Here is a 27,309-nt window from a genome sequence, read left to right on the forward strand (position 1 = left end):
GCTCCTGCCAGAGCTCAGATGAGAGACAGCCTCGCCTTATGAGACTCTATACGGCCCCAGGGAAATGAATATTACAAACAAGACACACAAAGACTCTCACAGCCTCATCCTCCATGATAGTCGTCCCCAAACCCCAGCACTAAGGACTCCACTTTGTGTCATTAGAACAGCGGAGAGATGGAAGGGAAAGTCAGCATATTCAGAGTGTTTAAGAAAGTAATTGCTGGTATAAATATTTCGAGAGCACTGGTCATATTAAACAGAAGACAGAGAGCAGAATACAGAGAGACTGGAAGTGGAGAGAGACAGCAACTAAGGGAATTAGACAATAAAAGACAGTTCAAGGGTAAGAGCGAGAAGAAAGGAGGAGCGACAAAGGGAGAGAGACAGAGGGAGAGGAAGAGAGGGTTGGAGGGGAGGAGAGTGAGAACAGCAGCCTTGTGTCACCGCTGCTCTACTTTACAGCAGCTCGGCTGCCTGTAGGTGACATACATGAAACGCCACGCGAACAAACAAATGTAGATACACACAAACTGCCCTCTTCAAAATCCTCCAGTAGGAAGACGTAAGCATCCTAAGTACTGTCACCTATCATTATGTCTTTAACGCTCACATGGTGTGCGTGCACGCCAACATTACGCTGATGGCGCTGTGACAGCCCTGCCATATTAGCACAATCTTCTCTGATCACCTGCCTGGTCACACTGACATTTCCATATTACCCACAACTCGCCTGTGAAGGGGAAAATGAATCAGGGATGAAGTATGCTGCGAGGATGGAAGGATGAGAGGAGGAGGCGAGAGACAGCCTAGGAATGCCAAAGTGATGGAGGATGTGCGAGGAAAGTGGGGATGAAAGAGGGAGTGAAAAAAGAACATGGTGAGAGAAGAGGAGAGGAGGAGGATCTCGAAGGGGAGACAGGGTGATCTATAAACAAGGTTAATAGGAGACAACTGAGGGACAAAAGAGAGAGACATGAACACGTGAGAAATGAGAGGAATGAGAGCAGAAGTAGATGGAAAAAAAAAAAGGAGACAAAGAGATGCAGTGGGAGCAACTAAAAATGGAGAGGTGGAGGGTGGTACAGGTAGAGAGAAACAGAGCGAGGAGAGGCAGATGAGGGGAGCAGAGTGGGAGGCGTGGAGCCATGAGAGGCAGGGTAGACTCCACACCTGACCTTGTGAGAAACACTGTGGCTGTGAATAGAGCGCGAAAACACAGTGAAACAGTGTGAATGAGCGAGAGGAAGGAAGAGAGGAAAAATACCCCAAATCCTAATTTTCTCTGCAGCCCATTTCAGCCGTGGCTTATAAAACGAACATACGCTTATCAGGCTGTGTCCGCCTGCCTCGCTGCCTCACTGGCTGACTCCGACGCCTAATGGCATTCATGTCCTCTGCCTGATCCCCACTATAGTGGTGAAAAGCATGTCAGGGAGCCAGGAAGTGCAGACCATCAACTAAAATATCTAATGGCCTTCAGAACCCAGGGACTCTGCCATTTCATCAAGCTGGTGGCTATGCACTGTCAGGGGGACTACAGTGAAACTTCCCCATTCTCCATGTTCTTCAAGATTGCTTCCTTGCGGACCATTGTTGTGTGTGCAACAGAGAGTTTTTGTTTGGCTTCTCTAGTGCTCTGCTGTCTCAGTAAGCATTCTTGGCTTTCATTATTCTTCCAGGTCTCTGTGAATTTCTCCATTTCCATTATTCTCTCGTTGTTATTATTGCTGTGCCCAGCCTCTCCACTCCTGAAGAATAATAGCTTTGATTCCGGCTGCATGCAGTGCAGGGTGGAGCGTCACTTTTCTGCCCTGATGGAATCTCTCTCTCTGGCTTTCTTCTTCAAGCACGATAGTTTTTTCTTAGAGAGGAATCTGAATGATTTCCAGGGCACCTCACAAACTTGACAATACCGACTTCCGCAAAATGCCATCTACTTGCTCACACATAAAGAATGCAGGCTGAGTATCTGTGATATTACATATTCACCACAATGTTCAACAGTAAATAGCAGATGCTGCGGGCCCAAGGTGTCGTTGAACTTCTTCCAAAGACCTATGTGTTGGTAAAAACGGCAAAGAACGATCTATCAGATGATTTTGTTTTTTCATTGTTCAAGGGTCTGGGTTATTTTCTCAGCACAGCAGTGTTTTTGCGCTTGCCTTGGATACAAGTGGTTCCCAAATGAAAGCTCTGCCAAATACCAGCTTTGCAAGACTCCCAATGTGCAATTTTGTTTTGTTTTTTTGAGACACTGGCACAGACACACAGATTCAATTCCACAATTATTACTGGGTTTGTGGTTTTGTACAGCGCAGTTTGGAAGTCCTGGGACTGTGAGAAATTTTTTCTGTTGTTTTGGTTCACTGCTCAAAAGTATAACCAAGATAATGTGCCGTTTTTGAGCTTTCGGAGTGCAAGGCCACAGTGTTGACATCAGGTGTAGCAAATATAGACGCTTTTGCACATGGCAATTTATTTTTTAAATAGGTCAACAATTTCTATTCTGCCCTATGTACTAAAGGAGAGATGAATACTCATATAGCGATAAATGCTGAAAGCACGGACTCTGATAATAATGCTTTCGTTTATGTGCCACACGAAGATCTATAGCTTTTGGCCAAATGTTCCTCTTCACAATAATGTTCCACAATAATGTTATTGCACAGTTATATTTCGGGTTTTGTCACTGATCTACATGTAGTTCAGTTGCCAACTGTTCAAAGTCCGTTTTGAAGAGCCATAAGCAGAGACAGTGAAACTGTATTAAAGCCGACACATGCTATTTGACATTCTACTTAAACTGTCCTGCCAGTGTGGTTGCCCTTATAACGGAGTTCTGTGTCATGTTGCTATTGTTGTGTCCAAACCACAACAATGACACTGCACTGGCTGTGTGTTATGTCCAAAGGGCTGCTGGTCGGTTTTAATAGCTGTTATCAGCTGGAGTCTGGAACAGCACCAATCCTGAACCTGCTGTCTGCTATCAGACATCACTGGTCCCTCTGTCCACACAAACACATGAATGTGGAGACGCATGCGGACACACAACATGCATACGCTGCACATACACACACACATTTAGATATTGATGCTTTAGTATGCAGGGAGCAGAGTCTGGATGCAGCTTAGCTTTGACAGGCGAGGCAGTTTGACAAGCCAAGAATAAAACTAGGAAATGAAGACTTGAGATGTGTCTCGTCTTTTCATTGACCTTTCTGCTGGGCTCTCTATGAGGGGCCAATCAATAGCACATGGGAAAGCTACATTTAGAAGGAGCCACTACGCATTACAGACTTCTCCAGTGTCGTCCTATTATAGTCCAGTCATGGTGCATGAATTTCGAGTGGGAGAAATTGAGTTGAAAGCCCCTCTGTTTGATAAAGAAACACACCTCAAAGACTTCAAGGCTATCACACGAGCCAACACTCAAAAGTAACCGCCAATGTTCCATCAGCTCAAATTTTTTTTGCGAACGGAAAAGAACCTGTAAAAATGGTTAGGTGTTACAGCCAAGTTGCATGCAGGAGACATAAGGTAAAATCAATCTCTGTGATGCAACAGGAGCAGAAGGAAAAAAGGTGCAAGAAGAAGGGAGTGCTACATTTCACTTTGTTCACAGTGACATGATGAAATATTTTATAACCGACTCTGAACAGTGAGTGTGGAAAGAGAAGGGGAAGTCAGACCATAGGCAGAAATGAGGGTGGAAAGCAGAAGCACACAAAATGTAACAGAAGGAGAGTGAAGGAGAAATCGGGTTTTGAGGGAGGGACACAGGGAGACATGAACAGGCTTCAAAGTACCAATGAGAAATGAACAGCTGGAGGAGAAATTTGCACTGGAAGGCGTGTGTGTGCGAGTGTGTTTGTTCAGCGAGCGTGTGTGTATACACATGCAACTGTACACTAATGCATATTCCTATTTAGTTGCCTGTTTATAACAAACATGCCCTAGGAGTTGAGCGAATATCATTTGCAAAAATAAGCATTTGCCAATTCAATTAAGTGTATCATCTTAATGAAAAAAGGCCCAGCAGGGGAAATTTAAACACCCTGGAAAAAAAAAATGCAATTTCATACTCTCAAACGTGGGTACATTTCAGCGCCAAATGCCAAAACCTCCCGTATCTATGGCTGGACCACAAGCTCAGTCTTGCTGTGAGACTAAGTCTGTACACTATGCATGTGTTCAAGAGCAAGAGAAAAATGGTAAAATAGAAGAATTCACGATGGGATCTCCGAACCAACTGACTGCGTAAGTCTTGACATGAAATTATATACACAACAGCTCATGCATGCATCCCTCTGTGGACCTCTCTCTCTCTCTCATGTTCCATCTTCTATTCTCAGTTATGTACACAACATAAAAAAAAAAATATTTCAGGTCAAGCAAACATTGCTGGTCAAACAGGTCTGAAATAGGAATCGTGTTTCTGTGACGGCTCACTCCTGTTTTCCCAATTTCATTCAAACCATAGTGGTTTCTTTAGTTCACCTTGCAACAGGAAGATACCTTACAACCGACAACCTACTCAACATGTTTAATCATTTAGCATCTGCAAAGCTCATGGAAGAAGATGCATAAGAAACTTGCAAAGTAGTCAAAATGGTGTGTGTGGTCATTTTGAGATAAAGCACATATCCACACATACAACTGCTAGGTAAAGCAAAACCACATCTAGCCACTGCACACAGGGAGAGGCACTCTTCTCCACTGGGTGAATTATTCATCCCTGGGTAAGAAGGAAAGCAGTGTGTTCTCCTCCTCCTCCTCCTCCTCTCATCTCTTCATTATTGATAAACACCAACATCTACACTGTACCTGACCCAGGAGGGAGGGAGGGAGGGAGGGAGGGAGGAGAGACGGCGAACGAGGGAAGGAGAGAGGTGGCCAAAGAGAAAGCGATAAAGAATGACTCAAGGACATAAACAAATATAGCCACTGTGTAAAGCAAAGGTGTATAAAGCGTAAAACACAAAAAGGAAAATGGCAAAGGCCACGAATCACAAGCGTGGTTTTATGGCGTTACATGTTTTCATTTGGCGCTGGGCCTGTTTGGGGTCAGTAAAGTCCCGCTTGTAACTGGCAGTTTACTGTGGACAGAAAGGACATAGACTTCCTGAGCCAAACAAATAACTGCTGGTGCTATGCGGCCTCGCTAGTGCTATCGCTTCAACCCACTGAATAAGTGACTGAATAACTTACTGGCTGGATGGCTGACAGACACCCAGCTCCCCTGCGGCACCCGGCTCTGCTTTGTCTGTTTGGGTCCTCCACATCATTCTACCTCCACCATGGCCGCCTTCTCTCTGCATCGCTCACTTCCTTGATTCCTCCCTCGGTGCTATAGCCCTGTCCTGTCTTTTCATTTCGGAATAAATCCTTTTCATCCCTCTGGCTCATTCCGCTCTTCGTTGCTACTTTTTTTTTTTTTTTGCTCTGCTTTTTCTGTCTGACTTCTTCATCCTAGTCCTGTGTGCCATCACTCCTCATGGTAATTGTAGTGGGCATGTTATTTTAGCCCAGCGTGTAATATTGGGTTTTAGTGCCGGGTGACCACAGTGACTGATCTGCAGTCAGTGCGAGGCATACAATTTAAATCTGAAGCTTTGAGAAAACATTTTCCAGGCAGGTCCGGGGTCAGCGTCTAGGCAATATCTTGATCTATCCCCTATTATGCATGCTGAGGCCTTGCACCTTATCAGGTCTGGCAGTAAGCTTGCCTAAAAAAATCCTTCAGACACCACTCTCTGAATGATTTAAAAAGTGTCTGTGTGTGTATATACATATATACAGTTTGGCAGCATCTCACTTTTGAAAGTGCCATGAGTTAAATGATCAGGCTAAGTCAGAAGTGCAAAGCTGGAGCAAAGTGCCAGGTACTTCTACAAATGACTAGCCGTGCACGTACGCGTCCATCTCCTCATCCATCATTTTGCGTACGTGTGTATGCATGCATCCCCTCGGTATGTCAGCTGCTAACATAATGTGATTATGCGTCCTATTTTCGCCTCCCTAACAACGCTTAGAAGTGAGCGTCTACCAAGGTGTCAGAGAGGATATTTCAGGCTGGGTGCGATCCTTTCACCAAATTAAAAACGGAGCCGCCTGTTACAGTGAGAGGAATTCCATGACAACCCCACCCCCGGACCCAAACACAGCTGTGTTTCCAGGTTTTCTGTTGCCACTGTTCACCTTTACTTCACCTTGGGGGGCTACAATTCCCAGCTGCTCGTCCTATATAGCGTCAGGGCTGCCACTCAACCTGCTACAGACGAGTCTATTGGCCAACGACGCTATCAACACGCAGCTCATTCATAAATGAGGGGGTGAGAGTCCAACCTAATTTATGCCACACATTAAAGGATTAAAATGCAGTACTGGGATGAGGGAGACTGCTATTAGCACAGTCAATCTGTCAGGAGGATCACACTACATGCTACCAAATCAATGCCAGCCATATGGAAGACAGAAGGTCAGGATCCACAAGCAAACAAACAAGCAGGCGTGCACAATATTATGATAAACTGATGACTGTGTCCGTCACAACACACGGGAACAACCAGCTGGATTGAATTACTGTTGATAAGTTTGTGTAGGAGCAGGGTGAGATTCAAGAGGACAGACGATCTAAATTGCAACACCCACATTAACAAAAGGGAAAAGTCGAGTGCGTCTACTGTTGGAAAAGTATCTTTAGCATCGAGCAAAAGTTCTGATTTGCTTTGCTTATGGCTTGTATTACCAGAACACAGTATGATATGGATGAGTCCATTTACAATTTGAAAATACAATGCGGAGTATGAGTTTTTTTTGTTGTTGTTAAACCAAGACTAATGGGAGATACGAAGTGGGAAGATGGCAAAAATTAGTAAACATCAGCCATGTAGGATGTGGCAAACCGAGCAAATGAATTGGAGTGGAAGACAATAGCTAACTGAAGCAATTAAAAGTAGAAAGAAACCGTTCTTTGTGTATTAGAACAGCTGCATTGTGCGCGTCAAAGTTACCTTCCCACAGGTCTGCACTGAGCAGCTAGGGCGGAAGTGAACAGTCCATTGTCTTCAAGCCTCAATAGGGGGCAGGTACGATGAAACTCTGCACTTCGATACATCCCTCCTATCGGCTCTCACATAAAGGAGGGAGGGGAAGGTGTTATCGTCGAGGGAGGGATGGCGACAGAGGCAGAAAGGAGAGGAGAAACAAGGTCTAGAAAAGGTACTATGAATGAAACAGCTGGGACTGAGGTTATAGCCAGGGTTATTTTCTGGCTCTCCCTCTATCTCCTTCCTTTGTACGGAATGTTTACATCAACTTTGATTATTCTCTGAAGGACAGTCACTATGACAAATTGCCTTGGGAACATGGTGTGTTGTTTAGATGCTGATAGATGGATGAATAAACAACAGATAGACGGATATACAGTGGAAGCAGACAGAAAAAACAGGAAGGGACCTACAGCCTGACATTTTCAATGAAGACAGGCGGTGGCTACCTGTATTTCTACAATATAATTTCAATACTTTAATTACGGCATAATATGCAAGCGGGCAAGACATATCAAACAGCACCAACAAGCTACCCACAACAGGAGGCAAAGCTCCAAGGAGCAGGTAAAGCATAACACAACTCTGATGACAGAAGCAAAATAATTTGCTCACTTAAAAGGGACTCGGTACTTACATGATTTTTTTTTTTCTTAAAATTTGTTCTTCACAGAGGAATCTAATACAGCAATTAACTTAAGAAAGCTGCGAACAACGCTGCTCAGGCTGTTTCTGTCCTTTAGCGATAAGCTACAAAACCTGCAGATAAAGGAGAAGGTCAAAAGCCTCCATAAAAGATTGAGAATACCAGCACAACTGGCACTGCTTAACTATTACTGCGCTTACATGGCTCTTTAACTGATTTCTCAACATTTACTAGACTGACTGACAAATTTAACACTCTTACTCCTGTCTGATCGAACGTTTGTGGCATTTAAAATGAGTTCTGTAGCTTTGGATAGATTGGTTTTAGCCCTACTATCAACAGACAGAAATGAATCATCTATACCTTCTAAATTATTAATCAAGCATAGATGTTAAACGTTAACTGGTTCTGGCATCCAACATGTGAGGATTTCACTTGGATATTTTTGTGTTTTCCACTGACAGCGTGTTTGGTTCAGGGAATTTTTGATGGGATATTTCCATATGTAAATAAAGAATACATATAATATGTTATATGATAACAACGATGCTTCTAGTCTTTATCATGAGGCAAGATAACAAAAAATTACAAAACTTCTGCAGCTGTCAGTTCACGCAATGAAAGTTAAAGGAGGTCTAATGCCACAGTAAAAAATTAAATAGGATGCATCCATGAAACAATGAGGTTAATTAATGAGGTTAATTAAAATAAAATAAAAATCATTCCGTTTCAAGATAAGACTCTATGTTATGAACAGAGGGAAATGTCTTTGATCAGAAACCTAGCATGGGGGCTTCTCTCTGTGTTAGTTTTGAGTGTAAACACCTTTACCTGCCTTAGAGGCGACCAGCAGTGGATCGGCTTTCCTCTCAATTACAGTGTGAACCCTGGTTTTAGTCTGTAATGGCCCAATATTGCAACAGCTGATCTCAGAAGCCTGAAACCACCTCTCAGAGATCATAACAACACACACGCACACCAGCCAACTCACAATGTGCTGGAGCGGTCTCGTGTCAGGTCGTCATTACATTGGGCTGAAGCTGCCTTTGTTTACCTTCTACCCCCTTAAGGCAGAGTGACAGATAGAGGATTGTGGAGATTGTGGATAGATAGATGGCGGTATGAGCAGGCAGAGATGGCCCTTCCATGCTCCAGTGGCCAGCTTCAAGGACAGACGGGCCCTTCAATATCACAGCCTCTGTGTAATTAGACAGTGCTCTGTCACGCACCAAAGAATCGCTCCTATTTGTGTGATATTAAACGCAGCATGGGTATCCCCCACTGTGCTTTGCCATTGAGACCCAACGTAAAAAGGGAGCAAAGGGGGATTTGTACAAATTTAATTACATTCATAATTCGCCCATCTTTTGCTGTAATCACTCGGGGTTAAAGTAAATCCACTTCTTAGCTATAGCCACCCACGCCCTGTGTCGCCTTCATAAGCAGTGTACCGACTGGTTTTTCAGGGGAATGTCAGTGACAGACTGAAACTCTCTAAGTGAAAGTAAACATAGTTGTTGGAGTGCAGTAGTGAAATATTAACAGCCACACTCTCTCTCTACTGAAACTCTGTATGATTTGGTTTGGAGTGCTACAGCTCACATGCGTTTGTGTGTGTGTGGCTGTCTGCTGGTGTATGATACTGTGTCTCTGAGGCCACCTGCAGTTTCTCTGAAAGGCAGGGAAAAAATCTGCCGCTGTGTGCATCTCTGTGTGCCTGTTTTTGAGTCTTTGTGTGTCTGCTTGTGTGTGTTTGGTGCACCTCACAGCCAAAATCGCAGCGCAGGCAGCCCTTTCGAAAGAGAGGGAGAGGAGTGAAGCAGATCAAACACAAGCCAACTAATCACAGACGCCGGCTAATTAGCGCAGTCCTCAAAGGGGAACCAGGAGTGAGTGATGATTCTCCCATATGAATTTCCCAATGACGCTGTGCCGTATGCCACCATGAATACTCGGAGAGGAGAGCCCAGAGAGGCCAAAGTGCAAAAAGCAACACCTCTGGCCTTGTTGTAATCATATCATCTGAGAGCACAGGGGCAAAGTGGCGCTCGATATCTCTTATCAGCGTTTCACTCATGTGCACGCAACACACACAAACCTCACTCGCACAAACACACACACACTCACCATGACATTTTATCTTCACATCCTCAAATTAGACTGCATGTAACGTTTCCCATTAAGGGATTTCTTGAGCGATTAAATCCCAGACGCGGTGATATTCCAGCCTCCAGAGCACAGCACAGGTTGATGTTGGTGTGCGTAAGCTCAGAGTGCTGATTAGCCGGCGGATCTGCCACGCTGATCCCAGATTTCCACAAGATCAGAGGCAACCAATTACAGATTGCACATGAACGTTAACGTGCGCACTCACAAATGCGCCGCGGCACACAGATGCGACCGCACGCCCATCCAGAAACGGAAACACGGCGGCATGAGCCCCACCTCCTCGTCTGACTCCACACTCTTCTAATATCAAACGAGAGGACAGCTGTCAGAGGATGCTCAGTTCATCAGCCAACCCTTGTAGAGACAGAGAGAGTGCCGATGAACACAGAGAGGGTTAACAAAGTGTCTATTTGACTATCCGAAGAAGCGCAGGCCACTGAGGGGCCTAAATAAAACCCACTCAATCACGCCTTAAGTGTCCAAGTCCCATTTTTATCTCTATACATCTTGACATCAAGCTAAACATAGACATTCTAATTCTAGCTCTGGGCCTGGCTTTGAACAACATTGTGTCACTGGGAAGATAAACAACGACACACGCATTGACAAACACACCATTCATATTTCTCTCATTTCACCAGATTTATAGAGGAACAATAACCTCTCTCTACACTCTGCAAAACTGCCATCGATGGGCGAGGTTTATTTCACATGATTACAGTGTGACAGTTGGCATTCACGCGGCAGACAAATATACGCAGATTCCGCACTTATTGTTTATGACAAAAATTCTAACATGCTTTGAACATTAACAGCTGCAAGAGGGAGAAAGTGGAACAAATTGGTGGGGCTGGTCAGTGAAGACAAAAGGCATCAGAAAATGAAATTAAGCTCTAATTTACGGTTGAGCAACGCTGTAGCAGGGAACAAAAAGACATGTAGATAAATGAGTGCATAAGAGATGTTGGAGAGGAGACAGTGAGAGATATGGAGACGGGGGGGGGGGGGGGTGCTGCAGAGCAGAGCAACAGCTGCTGAGCATCACATCTGCTCCAAGTGGAGTCATCAGCAAACAGACAGACTGGAACCGACCCACTGAGGCAAGCCCCGGGGAGGGAGCGAGGGATGGACAGAGGAAGAGTGGAACGGAGTGTTGGTAAGGGGAAACAAAAAGAGGACGAGATGACAAGGATGCAATTAAAAGGATGAGGGGTGGCAGAAGATGAAATGGAGATGACGGTGCACAGGAACGGAAAGAGCTTCGTCAACCTGTTACTATTTCCCAAAATGGAGGTGACGGAACAAGGTGGGGCAGGATTACAGATGGCTTTGTGTGGTACAAGAAACTCACTTGCTGCAACCCCCCACCCCCCACCTCCCATCTCCTTCTTTACCCGCCCACTCACCCCTTTCCTTACATCCTTCCTCCATCCCTCTCTCCCTCCCTCTTTTTCTTCAGCAAGACTGACAGAACAAGAGAAGCCTGTGCGAGTAAAGATGAAAGGCCTGTGAGGGAGGTGTGTGTGTGGGTGTGTGTGTGTGTGTGAGGTGAATGAATGACCCCTTTGGAGACCCCTCGTGCACACTTTAGAGACGTCCTGTCCTAACACAATGGCCCAAAAAAGAGGAGAAAATAGAAATGCATATAACGTAGAAAGGCCACATGGAGGTCACATTACAGTTGGCCGTGTGCATGTGGTTCATGTGTGTGTTTATGCTCACACCATGTTCCCACGTTAGAAAATTAGACACATCAAACATCGCTTTAACAAGGCTGCCACAGCGTGAATATCATCTTCTGCCTTGTTTCATGTCCTGTAGTGTACACCTTCGGCCTGTGGAGAAGCCCCCCGAGGAGAGGTAGAGACCCTGAGAAGTACACATTGTTCATTCATGATAGCAGCCACTGGCAGCAAGGGCAACCCCGTAGCAGAGTAAGCGATGTCATTTGGCAGCAAATGAAGGGGAAAGAGCGAAGCACTTTCTGCATCTCTCCGAGGTCTCACAGCTAGCTCTAACGTTAAGTTAGCTCGGGCGCGGGACAAAGCTCAGTTTGTGCTCACGCCTCTGCATGGCGAAATAAACATAGTTGCTGCTTCACAGTTTCCTTTAGCTGCCCGTCTCTCCTCTCCTCTTATCTCGCTCTCCTTCGTTGTCACCCCCGCTGCCTGGAGAACAATCTACCGACACAGCATGCCCTTCCACAATATTTACTCACTCAGTATTGGCCAAATACAAAGGCCATTCTCTTACCCTCTCTGATGTCTAACATTCAAAAAAAATCCTTGCATCCACATGAACTTGCTGACAGCACCTGGTCTGGACTGCTCATTGCTCTCTTTACACCATGAACTCCCTCACACACTGGTTGACTGCGGGGATCCCTCCCTTCCTAAACTTCCTGTCTGGTTTGTGTCTTCGACTGATCTTTAGGTTGGTGAAGACAAACAAGTGTAGAAGGAACCCCAACCTTGCCTGCGGCTTGGAGTGTGTTTCTATTGCTCACATCCTCATGCACAACCCCCCGATTCAATACCCCTGACAGTGTCTTTACACCTTTTCCTGTGCAGCTTGTTCCCTTCTTTCCTCTTCTGCCTCGCTGTTCCCCTCTCTCTCCTATCTCAATCTGTCACCTTACATTCTCCCCTCGGTACTCCTTAATCTTTTCCCTCATTGCATCAAACCAATTTTCAAAGCAGCTTTTCCAACTAATCCAACATTTTCTGTTTTTAGCAAGCAACCCCAAATATAAGTTCATTAACAATCAATTGCTGAAATCAGTTGCAGCGTTGCAAAGCTCTGGTTTTTCCTGGCTCCTCGTTCATTAGCATATGTTTGAAAACCCAGTCTAAATGAAATGATCGGAGATGATGATGAACTACAAACAAAGAGCCAGAATTATTGCTATAACGTGGCTGCATGTCATGCTTGCTTTTAATGTGTTGCACTGGTTATTTTTTTTATTTTTTATTTTTTTAACTAAGCGCCTAAAATAGATGCAAATGAGTGAAGAGTTAGAAAAAGCCACGGCGCCCAGAGTAATGACATGTCCCCAGGGTGCCTGCTGTTTTCGGGTGATTGTTCAAGAACTCCTGCGGGGCTGTGCATGCTAATAAGTAATAATGTTCTATCAAAGTGAAATGTTGCATTGCGTCTTCTGTCTTCTCTACAGTATCTTTGACTTATTTCCAGCCTTCCCATCCTCGTCGGCCCCCTCTCTTGATAGGAGATGTGCTTCCATGGACTGCACCTGTGTCTCATTAGAGCCACTGATGGTTCAGTAACAGGCTCCTCTCTTCCCTCGCCATTGTGCTCTCACTCTATTCCTCCCTGTAGCTACTGCCAACATACATTTACCTCCAACAGGATAGCCTGCACAAATTCCTTCCCCTTGCTCATCCCGCTGCATGCGTTCACATGATCTCCCCTTTCTCCTGCCATTACAGAATCAGCACAAATGAGCTTTGTCAACTTTTAGTGGATGTAATGATTTTGTGATAGAGTGGCCGATGCCTTCACTTTGTCAGGAAGTCTTAGACACGGCCTTTCACTTGAACAGGATATTGCCACTTTTTAAGAACAATACTGCTCTGTCAGTCTGATTTATTTCCACTTCCATAATTTCAGTATATATTTAACTATTATATCTAGGGCTGCAACCGATGATTACTTTTATTATTATTATAGCTATTAATTAATCTCGATGAACCACTAACAGTCCAAAATAAGAGTCCATAGAAATCAAGTCTAATATTTAATGTTATCAGTCTGGCGTGTATTATTGTATTATTTTAATGGCAGTTAACTAAAGTGTCAGCATTAAAATCCTCATATTCGCTTGACTATCACATAAGACACACACGCACAAACAGAGAAGCTGTACAACTGATAAGCTGAAGGTAGACAATGTTCGTTTTAAACTTATCATTTCATCACTAGACATTCTCAGACATACCACACATACTGATGCAAAAGTAAACTGAGAAAAATATACAATGCCACCAAAAATGGGCTGTCAATTTATTGTCTCAAATTGAGATAACCATGCGAGAAAAATGCAGAAGCAAACACAAAAACCACTTATGCTGTTGTAAAGGTTTGGGCACCCATGGAGAAATTACATATTTTGTTGATTTCTGAAGTGAAAAGAAAATAAACTCCACACGCACTGCAAAGATAGATATTAAAAAATATCTCTAAATATCAATGCATTTCATTTCCTGGACCTAAACTGAAAAAACATACCACAGTATTTGTGGTATGTATGAAATGGAAAACCATTTTCCATTTCGTTTCAGTGATTGTGGCCCAATCGCTCAATTTTAACTTCACCTGTCTTCAGCAATTGTTTCAAAAAGGACTCTGGAAGAGGTTATATCATCTTAGATGAGGTTGTAGTAGGGCAGGTAGAGCCCGTTTGTGATGCACAGTAGAATGGTGCACCTGCTGTTCACTGCTGTGTCGGCTAAACAGCTAAATCAGCTAAACAGTTCTTAATTTGGAGATTTTTCAATGCCTTCCCGGCTAACAGATGTGGTGTTCAACTGAATGTTTTCTTGGTTTTCCACATTTCCCTTGTTTTTCTAAGCTAATTAAACGTGAAGGTGTCTGTTTGTTTGTTGAATGGGCTGCATTTACTTCTTTGCACTTCTAACAATTAAATCAACAACACTTGCCTAGAGGTGTCCAAACTTTTGCAAACAATAGTTTATTGCAGTGCACTTCTCCACAGTTTATCAGCTCGGCCAGAGTACACCTGTAATCTTTAAAGCTGTATGCGCTGTAATGTCTCAGGACACAAGTATCACTGCGCTGACCTGTACTTGGTGTTACGAAACATGGCGCAGTAGGCAGCTGCACTGCTGGACTCCAACTCCAGTCTGTTAACTGTAGCTATTAATTCCCATGCCGTGATAGTATGACAAGGAAAATGTGTTTAACTATAAATGCAAAGCGGTGTTTTTGTAACAGTTCTCTATTTATGATCTTCTACATTTTTGCTGTGCATATAATGTCTTAAAAAGACATTAGCAGTTCTATGCAGGATGAAAAAGTCTCTACAATTATTTAAATTATTGGATAATACATAAGACTATTATAATGACTAATAAAAACCTGGGTATTTAGCAGAAATCCAATAGTAGTGTCACAATAGAATCACTTTAGGTTTAGGATATCCATAGAAATCAAGTCAATATTTAATGTAATCAGTCTGGACTAACTATGATATCATAGCCAATACCATATTCTTTTAAGGCCAATTAACCCCAATGTCAGCATTAAAAACTCAAGCGCATTCATTACACTTGACAAATGAATGCAATGCCGAGATTATACGAGTCTTAAAACCAACTACTGGGCAAAAAAGACAGTCCAACATTAGGCTTGATGACTTCCGAGATAACTTGCTCCAGAGTGTGATGGCTTCTCAAGACAAGTAGAGGGGATTGAGTGGCTATAAGCATTAGAAGATCATGGACAGAGTCCCTCCTATGCTGTGCATATTAATTCTTCTAATGCAGCTAAGCTCAGCTTGTCAAACGTTGACACTGCATAATTATGTCATCTACAAGGGACAAGCTTTTTAAAAGGGCAGGCATACGGTGCAGCAGAGAGACTCTGTCGATGGACATGTCTTAAAATGTCAATAAAGAAGGGTTTACTTTTAGCTGTTAAGACGTTTAGGTCACAATATGGAAACAATGTTAGATCTATGGATGCTGAAAGGACACCAGCGGTGAGTGGAATGTGCACTCCAAGGTGTCTTAACATAACTGGCAAGTCTTCCACAGAGAGACCTTTTCACAATAACGAACCAGCCAATTCTCAAAGTATCATCCTGAATGACAAGAGCGTCCATCAAACACCCAGATCCCCTCACCCATGGCCTCTCGCCATCCATCAATCCACCCTGACAGCCCTGCCTCTGTCTCTCTCTATGTAAATAAACAATAGAAAGATGAGGGGAGGGGCCAAGAGCAGGGGGAGAGCAGGAGAGGAAATCAAAGTAGGACATTCCAACCTAAAACAAGCAGGACAGGTCAGGTTCAGAGAGGAAAAAGAAGAAGTGGTTATGTATGAGGGAGAACAATTATAACATAGAAAAGAGGAGGGGGAAAGGGGGAGAGCGACATTAAGGAAATGCTCTGAGGTGGTGAGGGGAATGACAGAAGAAAGAGAGTCATCTGGAAAGAATGAGGAGGAGAGATAAAATGGAAGAGAGGGGGTCTTACTGGCACAAGGATGACAGCCAAATGAGCGGACACACGAAAAAGGAGTCATGTGTAAGAATGCAGAGAAGAAAGACAGCATAGAGGAAAAACATCTATGGAGGACATCAATAATCCATGCCAGATAAAGCAATTCTGTGTCAAAAGCAAAGAATGTAATAGAGAGGGAGACAGCAGAGGAAAAAAGAGAGAGAGACATAGAGATAAGCAAATGAACAAGAATAAGTTGGTAGGTGGAGCCTGGGGGACTTCTATTTAAAACCAGAACAATTCCAAACACTTGTGTTAGTTTACACAAGCACATCCTTTCCCAGCCCTTTCCTCACCTCACCCCCCATCTACCCGCGGCTGTGTCTATTTAAATGTGTGCTTAAACGGCAAGTGCTACTGCTCTAATCATGGCTGGCATCACGGCACAACCCCTCTCTGCTTCACCCTCCCTCCATCCTCCCCAGCATCCAGCCTTCATCTGACGCTCAGACCCTGCACGCACTCGGCGCACACATACAGTCGCGCGTGCACCCTGCATGACTGTGCCGTGCCGGGGAAAAATTCATGAATCAGTGGCGCACGAATCAGCCTGCAAGCTTGTTTCAAGTAGAGGAGAGTGGGAAGAGAGGAAAAGGACACAAGTGTTTCCTTAAAAAGGCTTTTAAAAAGGAGGATTCACGAGACAGCGCCCAACAACCTGGAGGAGCAAGCACACACCCAAAGGGCCACAGGGACAAGTACTAGTCAGCAGAGAAGACACTCCCTCTCCTCTGTCGTCCCATCTCTTACGGCCCAGGAAGGCAGCTAGGGCAGCAAGCAGCCAAATCACAAGCAAATACATGGCACATGCACACAGAGCGATGAGAAAATATCTGACTTTCTGCACAAAAAATGTCCTTTGAGGAGCATATCAAGACCTTGTGTACAAAGAAAACTTGGTAAAAAGGCACCGCAGTGGCCTATCCTCACAAAAAGGCCCCTCCATCAGCTTCCATTTCAAGAGAAACTACCCAATCATCTCTTGTTACTGAGCCACTTTCCCTCCAGGGCCACTACTCAAAAGCAGGTCTGTCCATTGATACAGGTGTGGTGCGCGGGGAAGAGGGGAAGGGAAGAGGACGGAGGGGACAATAGATGGCCTTTTCAATGCTCTCCCTCAGTTCACCTGGATTAGGGGGAATAGAGTGCAAGTCTGAAGAGAGGAAAGAGGAGGAGGGTCTCTAAGCTTGGCTGAGAACAATGGTGACTCTGTTTTCATTCACACCAAGTGTATCATTCTGTCTAGCAGCAGCCAGCTGACTGCCTGGACAAAAAAAACAACATTTCAAGGTTGCTGCTGTTGAGTGAACTCTTTTTTTATGTTTATTATATTGTAAAAAACACATTATCCTCGGCTCAACAAATACTCCCAGCCCAAAGTAAGATGAGCCCATTATTTGAAAATAGGGAACAGAGAGTATTTTTGTGAATATACTTATTCAATTCTGAAAACAAAGCAATGCCACTGCAGGCTGCAACATTATTGATTATTACCAATGAGTTTGTGCAATAGTGCGTTTTTTGTTTATAAAAGAAAACTGTGAAAAAGAAATTCCAGAGCCCAAGGCGAAGACTTCATTACTTGTTCTGCCTGATTAATAGTCCAAAACCAAATGATTATTTAATGCACATTAATGCAAGACCAGCAACAAAACAAATCATACTGGACATCCCTGAACAGTTCTAGCGCATATTTTCCTCACTGCTATGGATAGTGGAAAAATACTGTATATCTGAGAGTGTGTGTGGGAGGGCAGGGGGGCATCCTACTATAATGGCAGGGGAAACACTGCATAGGACCCAAAGGCCCCCATTAACAACATTCTGTTGCCAGACACCACAGGACACCCTCAGAAAGCCCATGTCCATTCTCTGATGAGTCACAGTTGTTTTGGAGGCACAAGGGAGACCTCCACAATATTAGACAGGAGGTCATAATGTTATGCCTGATCGGTGTATATACACATTATATGCATGTGTGTGAATGAAGCTTCACAAATCTAGTCTTCTGTATTGGACTGCATTACTTTTTGCACTGGGAATTAACTCTTCAAATGTAATCCCATTTCAGCTTCAGTGTGAGATTCTTGTTAGATGAGTCAAGCTATATTACCAGCCTAGTGACTGCCTGCGGGGGAGACGAATGTGTGACAGCATCTAGCAGCAGGGGAGCGGACAATGTCAGCCTGATCCCAGCACTTCACGACAGGTTAGCTCTGCTGAAATCAAATCAAATCCTGCATCGGTTTTCAGTTTCCCGTATTAAATACTTGCTTAGCTCACTTGCTTACATTACTTTGTTGGGCTACTTCCCCTTTCCTGTCGTCTGTACAGTAATCAAGTGATTCAACCATCAAATCAGGCTAACATTCCTCAGAACTGCGGCCATGTGTGTGCAATGCATGCACCGTTTGTCCGTGTTCGTGGTTGAGTGTAAAGTGGTTGTGATTGGTCGTTCCGCAGCCTGGGCGAGGGAGACGGGGCGGGTGAGATAATCAGGGGAGGGGTGAGGTGGGGTGACACACTGTAAAAGTGTCACAGCAACTTAACCTTCAAAAAATGCCCACCAGGGTGGAGTGGGAGGAGGTGTTCTTGGCCATTAGAAGGGAAAGAGGGAGAGGACACGTGTATGAGAGAGAGAGAGAGAGAGAGAGAATGATTGATGTGTGGAAGAAAAAAGAAACAGAAGACCTCGTTAGAGATTGTAGGAAAGTACAGATGCCTGCAATACAAATGTCTGTAGGGAGGGTGGGGGCTGTTAAGGAGGTATGAGAGGAAAGTAGAGCGAGGGATGGGGAGAAAATGCGAGCAGGAGAGGGAAAGTAGAAAAGGCAGTATGGATGAGTTTAAAGTGGAACTCTGGGGCTGACATAGGTGGAAGAGACAACTGGGGAATTGGACGGGGGGGACAGTAAAGCTAGAGAAGAGAAGAAGAGAGGGGATCGAGAAAAGTCACAGACGTTCCAATTACATGAGAAACGAGGGATTGATGACTAAGAAACAAAGCAACGGATAAGGGAAAAAACGGGATGAGGGGAGGAAGAGAGATACAGTAAGACACCAGTTTATTGAGTAGATGGATCAATTATGCGGACCAAATTACATACGGAGAGCAGGAAGTTGGTGCGTCAGGAGAGGATGTAAACAGAGAAAGACATAGAGGGCAGGGAAAGAACAAATCAAGATGGAGGAGTGGAAGTAAAGGCACAAATCTGACAGGGGGAAAGTGGCACAGGGGAGCAAGTGGCTGATTAGAGAGCAGCCAATTGGTTGAGCAGACGAATGAGACAAACCACTTAGGAGGACCTACTCTTCCTAAGGAGCCACACCAAACAAACCCTGACACACCCTGTTGGCAAAACACTGGGCTGATAACTGAATAACCCTGATGCTGCCATTCGACCTTAATGTGCCGTTTGCTTCAGGGGAAGATTTAAATGCTGCTGCCATTTCAAGGCTCCGGGGACTAATGACGACTGCTGCCTGTTCATCAGCGTAGCTTGGCAGCACATGTTTGTAACAACAAGTGAAACGGTAGACAACTCAGTGGCGATTTGTAGGATCGTCACTGATACCGCTTGTGAAATACACTACCCACATGTTTTCAGAAAAATAAAATCTGTTGTGCATTACCTCAGCAGTGGCATAATCACTTTCAGATTTTTTTTTCTTTCTTTATCAGATCATTTCTGTACACATTTGCACATGTAGGTATGTAATTGTATCCTGTTGCTCAGATAAAACCACTAGGATCACGAGGAGAGCAGGCTGAATTGAAAACAGTAGGTGTGCCCCGGGTTTTCGAGGGGCATGACTCTCTAGCCAGCTCCCAGAGCCCTGACAAGACCCTGTCACGCCAAATTCAATTTCCTCCTGTAGCCAGCCTGTCCACTGCCTCTGATAAGTGTGAATTGGACATGACCTTGTCAAAGTCAGATGTGATGAAGATACAGCACGTCTGTGTTTGTGTGCAATAACAGTGGTGTGTAAAGGTGTGCAGACAGGTAACAAAAATGGGCAAAGTGGCTGCAATGCTGCGTGAAAAACATAAAGAGGAGCAGAATGTGTCAAAGTGAGACACAGTGGCAGCATAAACTGCACAACAATTCACAAACTGGGGGCTGGGAGGGATTAGCAGAAGAGGACGGGAGGCAGAGATGTGCCATGGTGCCGTTACGTCGATGGAGTGAGCCTTAAATGTTTTCAATATCACATAAGGGCACTGCATCATCCACCATTCAATACCAGATCAATAACACAAACCACCTTCCACCTCGCAAACTACATTTAGACACATTAAGGTGACTGCTAATGAGGAGCTGTGTACATGTGTGTGCGCGCGCGCGCGTGTGTGTGTGTATGTACACTGAAGAGGACACAGTCAAGGGCCTCCGTGCTGAGTTGCACAGAGATCTGCTGAGTGTACTATGGATTTCAGAAATAAAAGAATGTGACAAAGACAGAAGAAAGAGGGTAAAGATGACAGAGAGAGGGCATGGGCCAGGTAACAATAATAAAAAGAGAAAGGTTAGTGCAAGCAGTCCTTTACTGTCTACAACCCAAAGGCTCTTTGACTATTAAATATGTGTCTGATGCTTTAAGAGAGGGGGGGAAAAAAGGGGGAGTGTGATGCCTCTAAATTACAAATGAGCTGATAATTCTTAGCCTCCCTAGTTCACTCCCTCACACAGTTTTATGAAAACCTCCTTCAAACCCTCTGCCAAGATACTGCTGGGTGGAATTTAAAAATGTTGACATCTTCAACCCCCACTCACCGGTCTACCTTCACTGATTTTACTACAGCGGGGTCACAGAGCCACCCATCTCCCAAGTCTAGTTAATTAAGGGGATTTTATTTAAAGAGTTTGGCTGCCTTTCAATGGATCTTCAGTTGGAATTAGCGCACATTCTCTGCACACTGGATGAGCTGGAATGGGTTTGACCTGCCTCTCCCTAAATTCCATCTGGGTTTTGTTAGGGAGATGCAGACAGCAAAATGCAGATTAGGCAAAAGGCATCTTGACTAATGTTGTGGAAACACATGTGTGACTGAAAAATAAAGTGAGCCACATGCCATATGGCATTGTATATGTGACACGCTTTTGGCAAGCTTCTCCAGAAAATAGTACAGCCTTAAAACTCCCCATTATCTAGAAACACGCGGGTGCTTAGAGTATATTACGGACTGGTCTCAAGCTGTGAACTTTTATCGGCGTGTGAGCTAATGCACACAGATTTGATGTAGATAGCAGTTTAACCCAACAACTCTGCCAAGAATATCATCGACCCCAACACAGTTGTGATCTAGAAGCCCCTCAGCTGCCCCATTCATATTAATAACATTTGGCATTCCTTCTAAGAGGAGGATTTCTGCTCATTTTCCTTCAGATCAGATGGGACTGACTCCAGCCGTCTGGCTACCCCAGGAGGCAAACACAAACATCCCAATGGGGGGGCTATCTCAGTGACCTTAACAAGGGCTACCCTCCACCCAGCATGCACATGCAGGAGGATGTAAGTAGAGAGGGACTTCCGGCATGGAAATGCATCCGACACAACGCTCCTGGCTTTGGCTTGTTCTTTGCTGGAAAGCCACTATCATTATCACAAGTTGCATGAAAAGCTTCATTTAAAAGAGTCAATTAAATGAGCAGGGAGTCTAAAAAAAGGACGTCCTCCGATCTCATGTCTGTAGAAGATAACAGGGTAGCTGATGACGATGATACACTCCCCCTCCTAAAAGAAGCAGTAACGCACACATGCACTGTCATGTTGCAATGCAAAGCCTTGTTCCTATTATTGGAACGTCATTTGACTTACAGCACAGCCCCAGGTTACTGCCCATATTCATCGCTAGCTGTGTGTGAACATGTGCACGCGCAAACTCAATTGTGTTTGTGGTCCAATAGACGGCTTTAAAATGCAACAAGAAGCACTGACTCGTGCTCATCGACCTCCGTCTCTTCAGATCCATCCATCCAGTCTAATAATATTTGCCAAGTCAACAATAAACCTGATGGATCTTTTGTGTTTCTGGTCAATGGTAATGAAAAGTCTACGAAGCAAAGTAATTTCACTAAAACTATTTATCAAAATATCTGTATATCTAAAATCCTGTAAGACTCTGAAGAGCAACGTTAATTTAATCAATACAACTTCCAGGTAGAACGGTTTCAAAAATGAAAAGAGCCTCCTGCTAAAATGTTTTCAATACAGCTGTTACAAAGCTTTCCATCCGTCACTAGTTCATTCTTGGATAAGAGGTACTTCATTTGTAGAAAGCCATTAAATATCGCCACTAAGCTGAAATCTTTTTTTTCCCCAAAAAGAATACCTGGTGGAAAAAAAAATAATAGAACGCCGTCTAAATCATTATGCTCATTTGGTGAAATGCCAAATATTTCATTCAATCATTTTACAAATTTGTTATTCAGAATTAATGGGACCACATTTGCTGCGCATCACACTTGCAGGAAGACGCATGCACACAATGGTATCACTCACTTGTCTCCATTAAGCCATAAATTCATGCACACTTTTATGTCTGAATCAACAGACTCTTAATGGTGATTATAAGGGGGAGGAGGAGGTTATTGATGTGTCATTTAAACAGGAAGGCCCCATGGCACGTGTGTGTACATACTAGCACGTAATCACGGCCAGAACGAGATTTTCTTACACACATATAGATACACACACCCGACCTTTTCAAAATCCTTCTGACATTTACAGGGCCGGTGCAAAGGGGCGAGGACAGCTCATCTACATAATGATAAAACCAAACCGCTGCAGCCATTAACACACAAAATCAAACTAAGACCGAAACCCCTCGCTCCCCAGGGACTATAATGAGACACTAAGGACTTACTTTTGCCTTCTTTTATTAGCGACGGGAAAAAAAATAAACTCCTCTCATGATCCATCAATTACATCGCTCTTAATAGACAGAGTGGAGTGCTCTCTCTCTGTTGTTATAATGAATGGTCCCAGGCTTGGCACAGCTACACTGTTCACCATGTGTGTGTAGGGGGGGTAGTCAGTCCTAATAGTTTGAGTTATTGCACACAAAGGACTGCCAAAAGAAACACTGCTACATTAGAGTCACTCAGTATCTGCATAAAGTATGTGTGTGTAGGAGTTATGGGTGAACACAGCTAACATTATAATGACTTGTGAAAATGCTGGAAATTTCTGGGTATTTTCAAAAGTTATTATATGAGAGGGGATGCATGTAGGATGAAGTTCATACATTTCTGGCTGACAAGAGATTGTAGCGCCATTGTGATAGACCATGGTGAGGTCACATGCTTTATTCCTCTGTGTGTCTGCGTGTTGTTCATGTCATAAACAGCATAGCCTTGACTCAACAGAGAGGGGGGGAGGAGGGCTATTTGAATAACCCAATGACTACTGTCACTCAAACAGAAGCAATGGACAGGGGAATGAAAGATAGCTCGGGAAAAAAGAGACGAGAACAAGGCCTCTGTATGTACTCAACACCAGAGCTGGGGGGAGGGAGCGTGGGTTGGCGGGAGAGAAGGAGGTTTCAAGTGGTAGATGGGAAAGAGGGGAGGTGGGGCGTCGGCTGTCTTAATCAGTTGCTGCCTGTTGAGCTTTCCAGCCAATCCAGAAACTCAGCCACAACCCCGCGCAAAACAGCAGGCTACCCAAAGGCCACCTGTTTCTTCGAAACCGGGCCGGCTCATTTCCACATGAAGAAGAAGCTTTGCCGGATACTCTCAGGTATACAAAGAAAAACATTGGTTTATGTGTGAGCAGAGAAGGAAGCACACTCTTCTGCTCCGAGCCTGCATGCCCACCAGTTTCTCAGGCAGCCAGCCAGCCACCCCCTGCTCACATGCAGCTTACTCAGCCATAAAGACAATACCCCCAACCTAAAACTCCCCCTCACGTAAGCCCACCCTTCTTCCAATAAAAACATCTCCATGGTAATGGGCCAAGCCTTTCTGACCCACATCCAGGGTCCCTCACAACCTTGACTTGGGGGATGGGGGGGTTGTATTCTAGTGTAATTTCAGAGCTTAAACTTGTAGCCCACCTGTCTACTTCTATTAAAGTGTGTGTGTGTGTGTGTGTGTGTGTGTGTGTATATATATATATATATATATAAAATCCAACCTTAATTAAAACCCCATTTTTTACATTAAAGCTAGGCCACATTAAACTGAAAACCTTGCAGAGAATTAAATCACTTCTCCCACTCACAGACTCAGGATGGAAGGTGGAGGTAAGTGGGTGCTGTCAAAGCTTGAGAGGAAAAGGGGGAAGTAAAAATGCAAAGTAGACAAGTGAAAAGTTTCAGTCCCACAGCAGTTAAAGCTTAAGTTTCATAGCTTATCTATCACACAAAAGAAGGTCAGAGGTTCACATTGAAAAATATGACTTAAGAGAACACTAAAAAGCAATGTTTTAGCTAGTGCTGGTTAAGCCTTGAATTCTTCCAAGCTCATAAATATGTAAAACCTTTTGTTTTGTTTTCCCCCCACTATCCTCCCTCCCCTAAGAGCACTTCATGTTCTGTAAAATGAAATTGGACAAACAAAAAAGGTCCACTGCATGAATAAGTCAAACGAGTGACTGTTCTTATGAGTCGTGATTAAAGGCACCACCATCAACTGATCACTACTGGAAATGTATACTGTAGCCGTGCCAGGGCGTTAGATCTAGTCCTACATTCTTGCCCCAATTACAGCACAAAACAAATAGCTGGCCTAGTGAGGAAAAGCAGAGAAAATGTTGAACTGGTTTCATGCCACACACATTCATATGTTAATGGGTTAACTGCATGCCAGGAATATTTTCTCTCATTTCTGGGCCTGTTGGTGCAGTACTACATGCTAAGCTACCTGAGGTAAAGTGGACTGGAAAATACCTGAATAATTAACATGTAGTGTATAACAGGTTTCCAAGAAGCAGGCGTGGCCTTGCTGTCACTTACTTGCTTAAAGTAATGGGCGCTTGAGTCACAAACACTAGAACTCTACATAGAAGTGACGCACTATGTGAAAATTGCGCAAGAGTAGCACTCACTTAAAGCCAAACTATTGACTGAATAATTTGTCATCTATGATAAAGTTTCAGCTGTTTTCCTCTCTGCGTACAGTAAAAGCTGTTTCCAGACCATTTTTTCCCTCAACAGAACTGTATCCAACGAATGACGATGATGATGTGATGAAAGAGGGGAGAAAAGGAGCCGAGAGGGGACGCTGAGGTGGAGAACGGTGGCTTTTGGGTGAAAATAGTATAGGAAGGACAGACTGGATCTGTGACTCCGTTTAAAGAATGGTCAGCAGACACCTCTCCAAAACACCTTTCAACACACGGAGCCACACCTAGAGAAACTAAACATGGCGTTGAGTCACCGACCGAAACTCAGGTCAAAGAGCGGTGCAGCTGGTTCAACACGGAAACTCACAATCTGTAGTTGGATAGTTTCAGTATTTCATCAGAGCAAATAGGCTAAAGTAAATTATATGACTTACAGTAAAAGGGACTCAGGAAATCACCTGTTTCCCCGTGGCTGTCACCGCCCTGACAGGTGGAAGTCAGGTCTAATTTAGTCTCCTCTTAAATTATTTAAACTCAGAGAATAAATGAAAGGCAATATGCTGCCGGCAATGAGGTGAGCACCGAGAAGTTTTCAGAACTGATCCTTTCTTACCGTGCAGTGTTAGCGCCGACACAACCAAGCAGAGCAGTCCCATCATTTTTGAGCAGTCGGGCCAATTTCGGGCGTCATGTCTCGCCATGGCTGATTACTGTCCTCAACGAAACCAGAAACGCAGTCTTTCCGAAATAAAGATGAAATCGACACCTTTACACGCGGCTCAGTTTCGTTTTAAAACCGCACTCGTTCAAGGCAAGAACAAAAAAAATCTAAATTAAAACAAAAACTTGTTTGGTTACTGGACTTTGTCTTCGCCGGGTGTCCTTCACTGCGCCTCCAATGCGGAGTCTGTTAAAATTAATGAAAATCCTTGAGAATTCGTCCTGGCTGAGCACAGGTGAATATAACCCCCAGCTGGTGCTCAGGATGTAATGAAGTGATTGCTGCGCTCTCGTTCTCTCTCTCTCTCTCTCTCTCTCTCTGCTCCAACTAGTTCTTGTGAGTCTGAGAGCGCGGCGGGTCCGGCTGTGTGTGACTGACTGGGTGATGTCATCAAGCTGAGAAGCGTCACAGTCCCTCTTCCAAAAACCAATTAAGACCGGCGACGGCAGGAGGGGGAGAAGGGGGGAGGAAGGATGCGGGGTGGGGGCGTGCGCCGAAAGCAACTTGTTGAAACAACCAAAAGCATTTCCCTGAAAAACAGCCGCATACCATCTAAACAGCGCAGCACATTTTAAGTCAAGTCGCGTTTATTGATACGACCCAGTGGGGTTTTACAGTCTGTGGGCTACAGCTACAGCTCCAGCGATTCCAATGGGTGACATAAAAAGCAACAGGGGAGGGATGCCTCTTCCAGAGCGGAGATATATGAAATGTCTATATTTTGCCCACAGAAAAAAAACACGAAATATCCCAAAACATGTTTAATCTTTCAAGTTCAGATCCAACCAGATCACTTATGTCTCCGGAGTCATCTTGATCAATTTTCAGCCACTGCAGGCGCACATAATATTACACTCAGATTGATAGTCTGCAACCTAAAGATCAAATGCATTCAACCCGAAAAAAAAACAACATAAAGTTCCGCAATTCATCCAAGTCACACACTATTGATGTAGTGGTGGCGAGGTGCGTGGAAGCAGATGATTCTTCCGCCCTCTGCTGTTAGCTTTTGCACAGAGGCGTGAGATTAGCTCAAATAAACTCCAGCACAGCAGATGCCCAAATCAATAAACATTCATTAATGAACGGGAAGAAACGAATCCAGTGGCAGTCAGCGAAATCAAATCAAAAGGCTTCTCATGTATCTATTTGCAGAGCAGACTCTCTGTTGATTAGTTTTTTTTTCTTCTTCTTCTTCTTCTTCTGAATAACTTCCAATTCATTTTGCCCTATTTTCTCTTTGAAGCAGGGGGCATACCAGCATAGCAAAGGCATTATCTGGTTTAGGTCTAATCCCTATACCCAAGTGTTTTGCAGCCAATGTAATTACATCTCCGTAAGTCCCACAGTTTAAACCGTGCTGCCAGGTTCCTTCTGTTCTGTTCAATTTCC

The 27,309-nt window shown here is 44.2% G+C and overlaps 1 protein-coding gene across 2 annotated transcripts in view; it reads right to left on the reverse strand.

The window, feature by feature from the left end:
• LOC311497611 (poliovirus receptor homolog) overlaps positions 1 to 26,216 on the reverse strand; it is a 72,387-nt gene extending 46,171 nt beyond the window's left edge. For both annotated transcript variants that reach the window (XM_084557926.1, XM_084557925.1), the window contains exon 1: positions 25,810 to 26,216. In XM_084557926.1, coding sequence (XP_084414052.1) covers positions 25,810 to 25,897 — 88 coding nt within the window. In that variant the 5' untranslated portion in view covers positions 25,898 to 26,216. The remainder of the gene's footprint in view (positions 1 to 25,809) is intronic.
• Positions 26,217 to 27,309: the final 1,093 nt, after the last annotated feature.

The sequence above is a fragment of the Chelon labrosus genome (genome assembly GCF_963514085.1).
Source record: "Chelon labrosus genome assembly, chromosome: 12".
Lineage (NCBI taxonomy): Eukaryota > Metazoa > Chordata > Actinopteri > Mugiliformes > Mugilidae > Chelon > Chelon labrosus.